At 42.2% G+C, this 13,230-nt stretch overlaps 1 protein-coding gene across 1 annotated transcript; it reads left to right on the top strand.

Moving 5' to 3' along the window:
• The first annotated feature begins 5,704 nt into the window (after positions 1 to 5,704).
• LOC138961930 (uncharacterized) lies at positions 5,705 to 12,725 on the top strand. Its single transcript, XM_070333610.1, has 4 exons — positions 5,705 to 6,036; positions 8,278 to 8,456; positions 8,907 to 10,810; positions 12,128 to 12,725. The coding sequence occupies exons 1-4, from the start codon at positions 5,716 to 5,718 to the stop codon at positions 12,319 to 12,321; spliced, it is 2,598 nt and encodes an 865-aa protein (XP_070189711.1). The 5' UTR covers positions 5,705 to 5,715; the 3' UTR covers positions 12,322 to 12,725.
• The last annotated feature ends 505 nt before the right edge of the window (positions 12,726 to 13,230 follow it).

Consider the following 13,230-nt stretch of genomic DNA (forward strand, 5'->3'; position numbering starts at 1 on the left):
AAAGGCAGGTGTCACGAACTGAAACCTCTGCTGAACAATACTTCTCATTGCGGTCAATGACGTTTTTTTCATTTTTTCGATAAATGTCTTTGATGACGTCATATCCGGCTTTTTGTAAAAGTTGAGGCGGCACTGTCACACCCTCATTTTTCAATCAAATTGATTGAAATTTTGGCCAAGCAATCTTCGACGAAGGCCGGACTTCAGTATTGCATTTCAGCTTGGTGGCTTAAAAATTAATTAATGACTTTGGTCATTAAAAATCTGAAAATTGTAAAAAAAAAATAAAAATTATAAAACGATCCAAATTTACGTTCATCTTATTCTTCATTATTTTCTGATTCCAAAAATATATAAATATGTTATATTTGGATTAAAAACAAGCTCTGAAAATTAAAAATATAAAAATTATGATCAAAATTAAATTTTCGAAATCAATTTAAAAACACTTTCATCTTATTCCTTGTCGGTTCCTGATTCCAAAAACATATAGATATGATATGTTTGGATTAAAAAACACGCTCAGAAAGTTAAAACGAAGACAGGTACAGAAAAGCGTGCTATCCTTCTTTAGCGCAACTACTACCCCGCTCGTCTTGTCAATTTCACTGCCTTTGCCATGAGCGGTGGACTGACGATGCTACGAGCATACGGTCTTGCTGAAAAATTGCATTGCGTTCAGTTTCATTCTGTGAGTTCGACAGCTTGACTAAATGTTGTATTTTCGCCTTACGCGACTTGTTTTCTTTCTTTTTTACTTCAATGGCTATTATGTCACGAGTTTTCGTGTAATTTTCTTTGGATTGTAAAATTAAAATGATGAACTGTCTGAATTGATCCATGTTTCTTTGAAAGTTTACTCAGCTGTGCTTGTACATAGTATGGTGTTTAGGTGTTTGTATTCGGAGGCTATCGTAGGGTCACACTCGCAGCCACATCAGTATAACATCAGATGAATGTCTATCACTTTAAAGTATAGAGCATAAGATATATAAGCAGCATAAAGTAACAGAGCTGAGCACAGAGTGAAACTCATTAGCATAAGGATGCTGTGCTGCAAGAAGTTTAGGGCGCACAATGTACTCTTATTCTAACTGATGATACCAGACCCGTGGGAAGAGGTCTGAGAGATAACAGCCAGGAGAGGCTGGGTGGTGGCACAGTTGATAGTACTACATCCCCTCTCTTTTGTAAAACAAGTATAACACACTGTACAAACCTTGAAGATAGTGTCACTTCTTACTAAGTAATATAGGATAACCTACAACCACAAAAGATATTATATTATCAGCACCAAGGGTGATAGGAACTGTTCTTAGACTGTTTTCACAAGAGTCGCGGTTGCAGTGGCTGAGGACACAGAAACGCTACTAGCAAGTGTCTTGGAAGCTGGTGGTGCTGGTTGGCACTGTTCTGCATTATATCAGTGTCACAGATAGTAGAGTACTTTCTTGAAACCACGATCGAGATAGTCATTAATTGAAAGTAATGTCTGGATGAGTCACACAGTACTTTGACTTTGTTCAGTCAGGCCTTTTATGACGGCTTACTAGTGCCAAAACCTCATAATTGTAATTATCAATTTTCCCTTGATAATTACCATTTTCACGTGTTTATTACTAATTTTCCCGGGAAAATTACTAATTTTCACCTGTTAATTACTCATTTTTAGTTTTGGCTCACTTCCTGACGGATTGCTAGTGCCAAAACTAAAAATTAGTAACTTTCCCGTGAAAATGAGTAACTAACAGGTGAAAACAGTAACTGACAGCGTTAATTAGTATTTATCACGGGATAATGGGTAACCCCAGGTTTTGGCACTAGTAAGCCGTCATAGGGCTTACTTGTGCCAAAGCCTCATAATTGTAATTATTAAGGGAAAATTAGTAATTTTCCCTTGATAATTACCATTTTCACGTGTTAATTACTAATTTTCCCGGGAAAATTACTAACTTTCACCTGTTAATTACTAATTTTTAGTTTTGGTTCACTTCCTGACGGATTGCTAGTGTCAAAGCTAACAAGAGGCGAAGCCTTCAAGGCTCACGTAAGAAATCGACAAACAGTAACACAAACTCAATCACTCCGTCACACATACACACACACAGTACACACACACATACACACACACAGTGACACACACACACACACACACACACACACACACACACACACACACACACACACACACACACAGAAAGAGCATAGGTGAAACTGTGCAAGAAAGCGAGACACTAGATCTAGATCTGTCTGTCTGCATGTAGCCTACTTACATGGACACGACTGCCAAAATTAATAGTCTCGGCCCGCTCAAAATAACAATCACCGAGACTTTCAGTAATTCCATCGCGTGACGTCTAACCCTCGGACGTCATAATGTGACGTCAATGTAATATGACGTCTTCAAATGTTAAAGTTTCTACCACAGACATACATACATACATACATACGCACGCACGCACGCACGCACAGACAGACAAAAGTTAGCATCGCATAGGCTACACTTCGTGAGCCAAAAATTAGTCATTTTCCCGTGAAAATTACTAATTATCCCGTGAAAATGAGTAACTAACGAGTGAAAACAGTAAATGACAGCGTTAATTAGTAATTATCACGTGATAATGGGTAACTCCAGGTTTTGGCACAAGTAAGCCGTCATATCTCTGGGCACACTATCAACATTCCCAGGGCTCCCTTCGCTCTTTCCACCACCATCCGCCCTACGACATTTGCATAATGAAGGGAAGTAACTTGATTTCTTCGCAGACAAGCGCGAGATGTGGGTTATCGTTCTTCATTCACTGATTCAGCTGTGTTTGGCGACGGGGTAAGTGCATACAACAGTATTCGTTTTCAAAGCTTTTAATGTTCGCTTCGACAATGAATTGCAAATTATGTGATTGCAGTTTGATCGGATCCTTAGGTTGTGCATAGTTCTAGGATGAACTTCCTGCCTAACAACACCAAAGCAGCGAAAGTTCGTAGCGTTCAAGACAGTGTCCCAAATTGAAATTCAAGGATGCTGCGGGCACTGTGTACCAAACTTTGCAGACTGAGAGTGAAAGAACCGCACGTGTAGGAGTGGGTTGCACCTGATGCAAAGTCTTCATGATTGGCGATAATGTTGACTTTCATTTCATTGTGTAAACTTTATGTTCGTTAACTACACGTCGGGCTGTGAATTGACGGTGGGAGGTAAAGTGAGTGCTGGAATGTCTTTGTGTGGTGAGACAGCACAGGCTAGCGAAGCGCACGTGCATTCTTTTATTTGTCCTGTGTCTTACTCCAGTCAGGATGCTGAGGGTGTGGGGAGGTTGTTGCTGAAGATACCTGTGTGTTGGAGGGGGGGAGCGAGTGCCAGTGGGGGGGGGGGGGGGGGGGGTACAGAGTGTGTGTGTAGGGGGGGGGGGGGGGTAACAGCGACATCAGCAGCTGTAATCTATGCAACTGCAAGTATTCCTTATCTTCTGTCTCAGCCTCTTTTTTTTCTTTTTACATTTAGTCAAGTTTTGACTAAATGTTTTACGAGGGTCGTGGTGTATGTGTGTGTGTGTGTGTGTGTGTGTCTGTCTGTCTGTCTGTGTGTGTGTGTAGAGCGATTCAGACTAAACTACTGGACCGATCTTTATGAAATTTGACATGAGAGTTCCTGGGTATGATATCCTCAGACGTCTTTTTCATTTTTTTGATAAGGCCAAAAAAAAAAATAGGTCTGTTTACGGTAACATAGCCAAAAAAAATAGGGTAGGTAGGTAGGCAATCACTTTTTTTTTTTTTTTTACTTTTTTTTCTAATGTGTACAAATTAAACCTACTTGACAGGGAAATAAGTGTGCGACACGGGCGCTTTCGCTTTCATGGCGATTTTTGCACTCGGTTTTTTTTTTTTTTTTTTTTTTTTTTTTACAAATTTAATAAAAAGTTATAGGATCGGCCCCTAAAAATAGGGTAGGTCGGGTTACCGTAAACAGACCTTTTTTTTTGTTTGGCCTAAATGTCTTTGATGACGTCATATCCGGCTTTTCGTGAAAGTTGAGGCGGCACTGTCACGCTCTCATTTTTCAACCAAATTGGTTGAAATTTTGGTCAAGTAATCTCCGACGAAGCCCGGACTTCGGTATTGCATTTCAGCTTGGTGGCTTAACAATTAATTAATGACTTTGGTCATCAAAAATCTGAAAATTGTAAAAAAAAAAATTTTTTTCACAAAACGATCCAAATTTACGTTCATCTTATTCTCCATCATTTTCTGATTCCAAAAACATATACATATGTTATATTTGGATTAAAAACAAGCTCTGAAAATTAAAAATATAAAAATTATGATCAAAATTAAATTTTCGAAATCAATTTAAAAACACTTTTATCTTATTCCTTGTCGGTTCCTGATTCCAAAAACATATAGATATGATATGTTTGGATTAAAAACACGCTCAGAAAGTTAAAACGAAGAGAGGTACAGAAAAGCGTGCTATCCTTCTCAGCGCAACTACTACTACCCCGCTCTTCTTGTCAATTTCACTGCCTTTGCCATGAGCGGTGGACTGACGATGCTACGAGTATACGGTCTTGCTGCGTTGCATTGCGTTCAGTTTCATTCTGTGAGTTCGACAGCTACTTGACTAAATGTTGTATTTTCGCCTTAGGCAACAAAAAAAAATAGGTGTGGTTACGGTAACATAGCCAAAATAAATAGGGTAGGAAGGTAGGCAATCACTTTTTCTTTTTTTTTAACTTTTTTTTCTAATGTGTACAAATTAAACCAACTTGACAGGGAAATAAGTGTGCGACTCGGGCGATTTCGCTTTCATTGCGTTTTCTGCACTCGTTTTTTGTTTGTTTGTTTGTTTGTTGTTGTGACAAATGTAATAAAAAGTTATAGGGTCGGCCCCTAAAAATAGGGTAGGTCGGGTTACCGTAACCACACCTATTTTTTTTTTAGGCCTTACGCGACTTCTTTTTTTAATAAAATCAACTTCTATACTGTAGTAACTAAATATATATTGTTAGAAAAAATGTCTCGGTGGAATATTCAAAGATCAGACATAAAACATAAAATCCCCTGCTACCCAGTTCTGGAGATTGACCCATTGCATGACCAGTGTCCATCACAAAGATAGAGACCAAAATCTCTGGTTTCCATGGCTGGCAGTGCTCTATTAGGGGCGGGGGCTTGTTTAGCCCAAGTGCCAGAAGGCATTGGAATGTTTCTAAAAAGGCACTCTTGTGGAGATTCTTCATCAAAAAGTTGCACTGAAAGCTTATGGTGATAATAGTGCTGTTCACTGAAGGTATGTCTGTTGGACTGTAAAGTTTGTGTACTATGACTGTGAATGAATTTACTCTTGAACAAAGATCAGTCTTGTGGAAATCTGATTAAAGATCAGTCTTGTGGAAATCTGATTTTGTCAATACAGTGTTATTTTCAGGCTGCAGTTTTCCGTCATTAGATGCTGCATACTTTTTGTTATCCTGCCTCTTTCCATGCGGAATCGTTAACTTACACACACACACACAGATGCACACACAAACACAGACAAAGACACACAAAGGCGCACACACACACACACACACACACACACACACACACACACACACAGACACACACACACACAACATTACGAGTCATACCAACTAAACTTTCAATACACTGAATGGTGAACAACTCTTTTTGTCCAGTTGCCCTACACTGGCTGCAGCCCTATAACCAGCCCTGATGGAGTCTCTGAGAAACATCCCCTCCCTGCGTCACCTGTACATCGTCAGGAGAGACGACAACGCCTGGGTATCTTTCAAAGACTTTTATCAGACACTCTGCGACAACAGTCCTGCTCCTTTTCCTGTGCGAAAAGACAACATGTTGGCCACTTTCAGACATACCAAGAACTCTGTGTGCACAAACAGCCAAGGCAAACACCTGATTGCTCTTCGTGCTATCCTGCCGTTCTTTTTTAGTTACGCTGACAAAATAGCGTTCTGTGCCAAACTCGTTAGAGAAATAGAAATGTGCCTGCTGCCAACACAGGATAATGTGCAGGTGAGAGGCATAATCGAACTCGGCTTATTGGAAATGTGGGATGTAAGAAGAGTTTGGTCAACAGGGTTTAGCCTGGGAGAAAAAGGCAATGGGACATTTGTCCCCCTCAACCAATTTCCGATGGGACATAGTCGAAGGCAAGGCGCACAAAGGAGGCCTGTACATGTTTTTGACCAAAGATGCAAAATGGTGTCATCTGAGAATTTGCCGCTATATTGTGTTATCTGTGTGTGTGTGTGTGTGTGTGTGTGTGTGTGTGTGTAATCCGATGTAAAGTGTACATTTGGTGGCTCAGTGGTGCGTAATCTCAATGCGCCCTTTGACGCACTGAAGGGAATATTGATAGGACATTTTCAGAGTTAATGCGCCAATGGCGCTGGGCGCACTAGTAAATGAAACCCTGTGTTAATGAAGCAATCGTGTCATTTGAAATTTGAAATGTGGAATGTAAGAAGAGTTATGACCAGACAATGTGATAAAAAAAAGGGTCTGTAGGGAAGAGCTATGTCTTAAATCATGGGGCCTTGATTGGCTTGAAAGGGGAATTATTGGTTTTGAGACAATGACAAAAGGTGACGTTTTCATGTCAGTATGTCCCAAATGACATCACCAGTACATTTTTCATTCTATCTAATCTGTTTTCGTTCTATTTTTTCTAATAACATGCGTTAACAATTGATTGCCAACTGGAATGGAAGAGCACAAAAAGTGTAACTTGATATGTAGTTTCTCTAGAGGGAAAAACATCTTCCACTTTCATGTCAGTGTGTCCCATGCAACATACATATGCCAAACAGCTATGTGTAAGTAGATTATTTGTTAGTGGTATAGAAAATATTGATCAACAATCAAAGTCAGTTTTCACATTCATTTTCTACCTATTTCTTATTTGTTTATTCTTTTGGCAATGGTGAAATGTCAGCAATCGTGTGTCATTCGGGACAGTAGACATGACACCTGACCTTTTGTCACTGTCTCTTTTTCCACTTTGTTTTATTTTGTTTTTATAATCCTTCATAGCACTTAAATCGCTATTTTTGTTCTCTTTTTGTAATTTCTGGATGTCAGCGATACTGAAATGGTCCCCCCCCCCCCCCCCCCCCAGGGGCGGACGAGGGGGGTGCACAGGGTGCAGGTGCACCGCCCCTCAGTCCAGCAAACCGCCCCTCAGTCCAGCAAAAAAAAATAAAAAAATTGGAAAGCTGATTCTATGACCATTTCTAAGTTCAAATGGCACCAGATGGCACCATTTTGCTTCTTTGGGCCCAAACATTTTCCAGGGGAGCATGCCCCCGGACCCCCCTAGCAAATTCAGGCGCAAAGCGCCCATCACATTCACTTTCGATTCAAAGTGCACCCCCCCTTACAAAGCAACTGATCCGCCCCTGCCCCCCCCCCCCCCCCCCCCCTTTAAGAAAAATTGGGACGACTCCAACATGTTGCCCCCATACAAGCGAAATTGGTTTAAGGACTACATTAGAACCCATCTTTTAAGACCTCTAAAATTTGAGAAAATAGGCTCTTAAAAAAGAGATAAACATGTATTCAAAATATAAATGATTAAATCTGAAAATACTGCAAATAAATTCAGCTTCCAGTCAGACGTACTGGTCGATATTTTGTTGAAAAAGTTATCCTTGCGGATAAAATTTGAGTAAACCTACAGACGTCAGGAATGAAAAATCGTAGAAAACAGGGTATGTAAGGGAGGGAGTCTTAGATTGGAGGGTCTTGGAAGGGGGATTAGGGCGGGGATATAGCTCAGTCGGTAGCGAGCTGGATTTGTATCCAGTTGGCCGCTGTCAGCGTGAGTTCGTCCCCATGTTCGGCGAGAGATTTATTTCTCAGAGTCAACTTTGTGTGCAGACTCTCCTCGGTGTCCGAACACCCCCGTGTGTACACGCAAGCACAAGACCAAGTGCGCACGAAAAAGATCCTGTAATCCATGTCAGAGTTCAGTGGGTTATAGAAACACGAAAATACCCAGCATGCTTCCTCCGAAAACGGCGTATGGCTGCCTAAATGGCGGGGTAAATAACAGTCATACACGTAAAATTCCACTCGTGCAAAAAAACCACACGAGTGTACGTGGCAGTTTCAGCCCAAGAACGCAGAAGAAGAAGAAGAAGGGGGATTCCATTGTATATTGGGAGGGAGTCTTAGATTGGAGGGTCTTAGAAGGGGGATTCCACTGTATCTTGTTTACTGACCTTCCAACATGTGTCACCTTTCACTGTGCAGTGTATGAGCCAGACAGGGAGGAGGAGACAGGAGGAACCAGAGGAGGCTGACAGCGTGCACAGAGAGTCCGACACGTGCATCTCTTTCTGCGCCTCCAACGACACATTCCACACGTGGCAGATCATCAGAGAGAACCACGACTGGAACAACGCTCAGCTTGCAACTTGTCTCCTCAAATGGTTAGTTCATTTTTGTCGTTTGGATCAATGACTACATGTAAAGTCAGTATTTGGGTTAGCCAGAAATGTGACACTACAGGCTTTCATTTCAACGACATTACAGGCTAATAATAGTTCAACGACATGTGACATTACAGGCTAATAGTTCAACGACATGTGACATTACGGGCTAATCGGCTGGGCGTTAAGCAAACAAACAAACAAATTACGGGCAAATAGTTCAACGACATGTGACACAACAGGCTAATATTTCATCGACATGTGACATTACAAGCTAATACATGTAGTTCAATGACATGTGACATTACAGGCTAATATTTCAAGGACATGTGACATCACAGGCTAATATTTCAACGGCATGTGATATTACAGGCTAATATTTCAACGACTTGTGTCTCTGTGTGTCTACATTATTTGTGCGCATTTAAAGGTTAATTTATCTTTTTGCAGTTATGAAAAATCACTGAGAAGTGATGTTTGTGCTGCTTGTGACTTCCCACTGAGCCTCTTAGTCTACTGTTCCAAATGCTTTCACATTGCTGCTAAAGACGAACATTCTCAACAGGGATCCCCCCAACAGCCGTCCTCCTACCGCGTGCCAACCCATCATTCAAATCAGCCCGTGACTTCACTGCTTTCAACCTTTCTTTCATCTGTCACAGTTAAAGAGATGTGTGAAGCAGCGTGTCATGACAGCAACGAAAAACATGCAACAGTTGCTGATGAAAGCAACAAACTGCCTGAGATGGAAAGTGTTGAAGTGGATGAACACTGTGAAAGATCGGACACAATGTGTGATGACTGCGATGAAGTGTGTGACACTGGGGGTGTGGAGCTTGACATGAGTGATGGAGAAAGTGACAGGCTTCCTTATACCAGCAACGTATCACCTAGAACTGGGCGTGCTGAGGCCGCCGACTTGAGCCAGCTGGGAAGGGGCCAACCGACTGTTGATTACAGGCACCAGAAAACATTGGGACTGGGTTGGACAGAAGATGGCAGCAGACCGCAAGTTACACCCGTTTCCACAGCCATTGGGTTCATGTTTCCTGCATCTGTTTCAACAGCGAATGGATCTCCCCGCTCAGAGATTCCGTCTGGTTCTTCGTTATTCTTCAAACTTGGTGCTGCTTGTTTGGGATTAGAAGCTGCGCTACAATCCAGTGACCTTGAATCTGGAAGTTCTGGTCCAGTGAGTTCTAGTAGACAGCTACCTGTGTCCAGTGTGAAGACAGAGAGGCCTTGGTTTGATACTAATGAACAGCTCTCTATGCCTGCAATTAACAATCAGCAGCTATCCTCGCCCGCAATATCCAGTGAACAGCTATTCTTGTCCACAATCACCAGACAACAGCTATCGTCACTTGCAGTCAGTGATCAGGTGCCAGTGGCTTCCAGGCAGGACTCACCTGTCAGACCTGTGACAGATACTGCTGTTGACGTGACAAAGCTGCAATGTGTTGAAGAGGGGAGGACTGGTGTGAGGGAGAAAGTGCTGTGTGGAACAAAGCACAACATCCATGCCCCAGCTCCATTTCCCACACAACTCACCCACAATGTTCCAGGGCCATTTTGTGCAGCCAGTGTTGTGTCAAGGGGAGTGGAATACACCAATGTTCAAAGTGAAGCTCCTGTGTCTTCGGCTTTTTCAGGCCGCTCTGAGACTTCAGTCAGACAGAGCGGAAGGAAAGACACATTTCAGCAAACAGACAAACACATGACGGGCATGAAGTGCATGGATGACCATAGCACATTTCCACTGCGTTCAACATTGTCCAACCAGCCCAAGAGTGTACGTAAAGTCACGCCTCGAGGAGAAGACTGTAAACACGACGAACAGAGGAGGGAGGAAACTGTACCACTTATGTTCAAGTGCTTCCTCTGTGACTCGCCTTTCAAATCCTTCAGGCTGATGATGTGTCACCTTCGCTCTCACCCCTTCCCCACTGCGCAGTGCCCTGTCTGCAAGAAGAAACTTCCCGTGGCCTTTTCTGTGTCTGATCATGTTTGTACCGGAGATGATAAACCCCCCTTCACCTGCACCGTCTGTGCCGCTACTCTGGCGTCCATGAAGAACTACAGAGTACACTTCACTGTTCATACAGGAGAAAAAAACTACCTGTGCAACGTCTGTGGCTACGCTACTTCCCGTGGTATGAATTTCAAAGACCATTTGCTGACTCACAGTACGCTCAAACCTTACGCATGCAAGCAGTGCGACAAGTCTTACAAGTCGCTAACCAGCTTGAGAAGGCATAAGCGTATTCACTCAGGACGGAGATATGTCTGCGAGGTGTGTGCCAAACGTTTCTTCCAGCCGTCACACCTAAAACTACACATGAGAATCCACACTGGTGAGAGCTTGTGCCATTTTGTTCTGTCGCCTTTTGATCATGCTTGAGGATATAAATTATAATTGAGTGTGCAGCATGCTTCCTTTAAAACCAGTATGTCAATATATATATTAGTTTATTACCTGTAGTGGGGGTTTCGACCCTGGATTTGGCGAAAGATTGATTTGCCAATCATCTTTGTGCAGACTCTTCTAAAAGACCCCAGTAGACGAACACGAAGTTAAAATTTCAGTGGTGAGGATGTGGGCCTTCCATGTGGAAGGTTGGGGGGTTTGAATTCCAGTCGCACCTAGTGGGATAAGCGTGGAGATTTTACTTATCTCCCAGGTCAACTTATGTGCAGGCCTGCTAGTGCCTTATTCCTCTTTGTGTGTAAAAGCAAGCACAAGACCAGGTATGCACAAAAATTATCCTGTAATCCATGTCAGAGTTGAGTGGGTTTTAGAAACATGAAAATTCCCAGCACGCATCCCTTGGAATGTGCTAATATATATATATGGAATATATATGTCACACGCTTTGCCTTCTTTGCCACTACTAAAGCAAACGTGTGCAAGATTGTATGTTACACGCTTTGGAGCATGTGCAAGAACGGATTCAAACTCGAAATCGTCCCCCCAAAAACCCCAAAATGCACACACAACTTTTATTTCTCCTGCTGTTATCGTTTCTTCTCTTTACACATTCTTCAACGCTCAGAATACTGAAAACGGCATCCCAGACGACAGTACTGTTTCCATACGCGAATTTAGCTGCCCTTGGAAAGTTAGTCTGACACTATAAGGACAGAGTTCAGACATAGATGACAAAGATCCCGGAAAGAACAAACATTTCGCGGATGCAGACACAGAAAGACGTCATGAAGATTGCGATGCTTCAAAAGATACAGACTGTGACGATGACTGTGACGTCATTCACATATATACCAAGACGTCATTTATAGTTGTTCGGTCACTTTCGTCAAAAAGTAGATCTCTCCACAATGGCTGCTCCTGTGTTTAGGTTTATCAAGCGTGAGTACGCAAAACGTGTTTGTTCTCTCCTCTGTTGAAGCTGTGAGACATAATCGCCATTACGAGCTAGTCGTGTGACAGAGAGTTTTCTTGCACACTCGACTGCTGCTGTTTCACTCCGGCTGTGTGCAAGAAAACTCTCTGTCACACGACTAGCTCGTAATAGCGGGTAATATATACTATAGGCTAAATATATTAGATTGACGCCAGAATGCGGACGAATTACGTCATGAGCAAAGGAGGTCATAAATTATATATATATATATATCTATATGAAATATACTTTATTCTTTCACTGTTTCAGGTGAGAAACCGTACCAGTGCAAGCTATGTCCAGCCCGTTACAATAACAGTGGGTCTCTTGCTATGCATAGCAAAGTGCACACTGGAGAGAAACCATACCAGTGTCAGACCTGTGGCAGATCCTTTGCTTTAAAGGGCAATCTTCTCAGTCATCGCCGCAGACACAATATCGACAGTCAGACAGGGAAGGCATGATTTGTGATACAGTGGCAGAACCTTTGCCTTAAGGGCAATCTTCACCTTCATAGCTGCAGACACAATACCGACAGTCAGACAGGGAAGACATGATTTGTGATACAGTCAAAACCTTTGCCTTAAGGGCAATCTTCACCTTCATAGCTGCAGACACAATACCGACAGTCAGACAGGGAAGACATGATTTGTGATACAGTCAAAACCTTTGCCTTAAGGGCAATCTTCACCTTCATAGCTGCAGACACAATACCGACAGTCAGACAGGGAAGACATGATTTGTGATACAGTCAAAACCTGCACTAGCGACCACCTCTCGATAACGACCACCTGTCAACAACAACCACTCCAAAGGAACTCCAAAGGAACTTGGAATAGTGTTTTTTTCTTTCTCTAATATATATATATATATATATATATATATCCCATGACCTCCCTTCTTTGTCTCTGTTACTTCAGTATGGGTATATATGTTGTATTTTTATAGCTCAATAAATACATCATGGACTCAAAAAAATATATGATAGTGCAGATTCCGATTTGGGCGAAGAACTACTTTGCTCCCGACCTTTGACCTCGCGCCGAACAATGTGACACATTTGTATGAAGTTCCAAAATCGTATTGCACGGCTCAGAAAACCATATCAGTTGCACGCAAAAATGAATCTCAGAACTGATCTGATGTATGAGATGCAATAAGCAAACGTTTCTTTCATTATGAAAGCAATGCAGGTGGGAAAAAACGAACATTCAACTTACAAGATAACCAGATGCTAGCGAACCAAAACAAAAACACGAGTACCCTCCCCTTGCTTCGTTAGCAGACGACTTTTGAGAATCTGTCAGACCGTCCTTACCTGGCACGGTTGGGCTTCGCTATCATCAGCTGTTTCACGTGTTTTGCGAGCAAGT

The sequence above is a fragment of the Littorina saxatilis genome, linkage group LG3, assembly GCF_037325665.1.
Source record: "Littorina saxatilis isolate snail1 linkage group LG3, US_GU_Lsax_2.0, whole genome shotgun sequence".
NCBI lineage: Eukaryota > Metazoa > Mollusca > Gastropoda > Littorinimorpha > Littorinidae > Littorina > Littorina saxatilis.

Excerpts from the sequence above, each read along its gene's own strand:
- LOC138961930 (XM_070333610.1), top strand. The coding sequence starts at position 5,716 with ATGGAGTCTCTGAGAAACATCCCCTCCCTGCGTCACCTGTACATCGTC. Across the intron at positions 6,037-8,277 it reads CAACACAGGATAATGTGCAG|TGTATGAGCCAGACAGGGAG; the intron begins GTGAGAGGCATA and ends TTCACTGTGCAG. Across the intron at positions 8,457-8,906 it reads GCAACTTGTCTCCTCAAATG|TTATGAAAAATCACTGAGAA; the intron begins GTTAGTTCATTT and ends ATCTTTTTGCAG.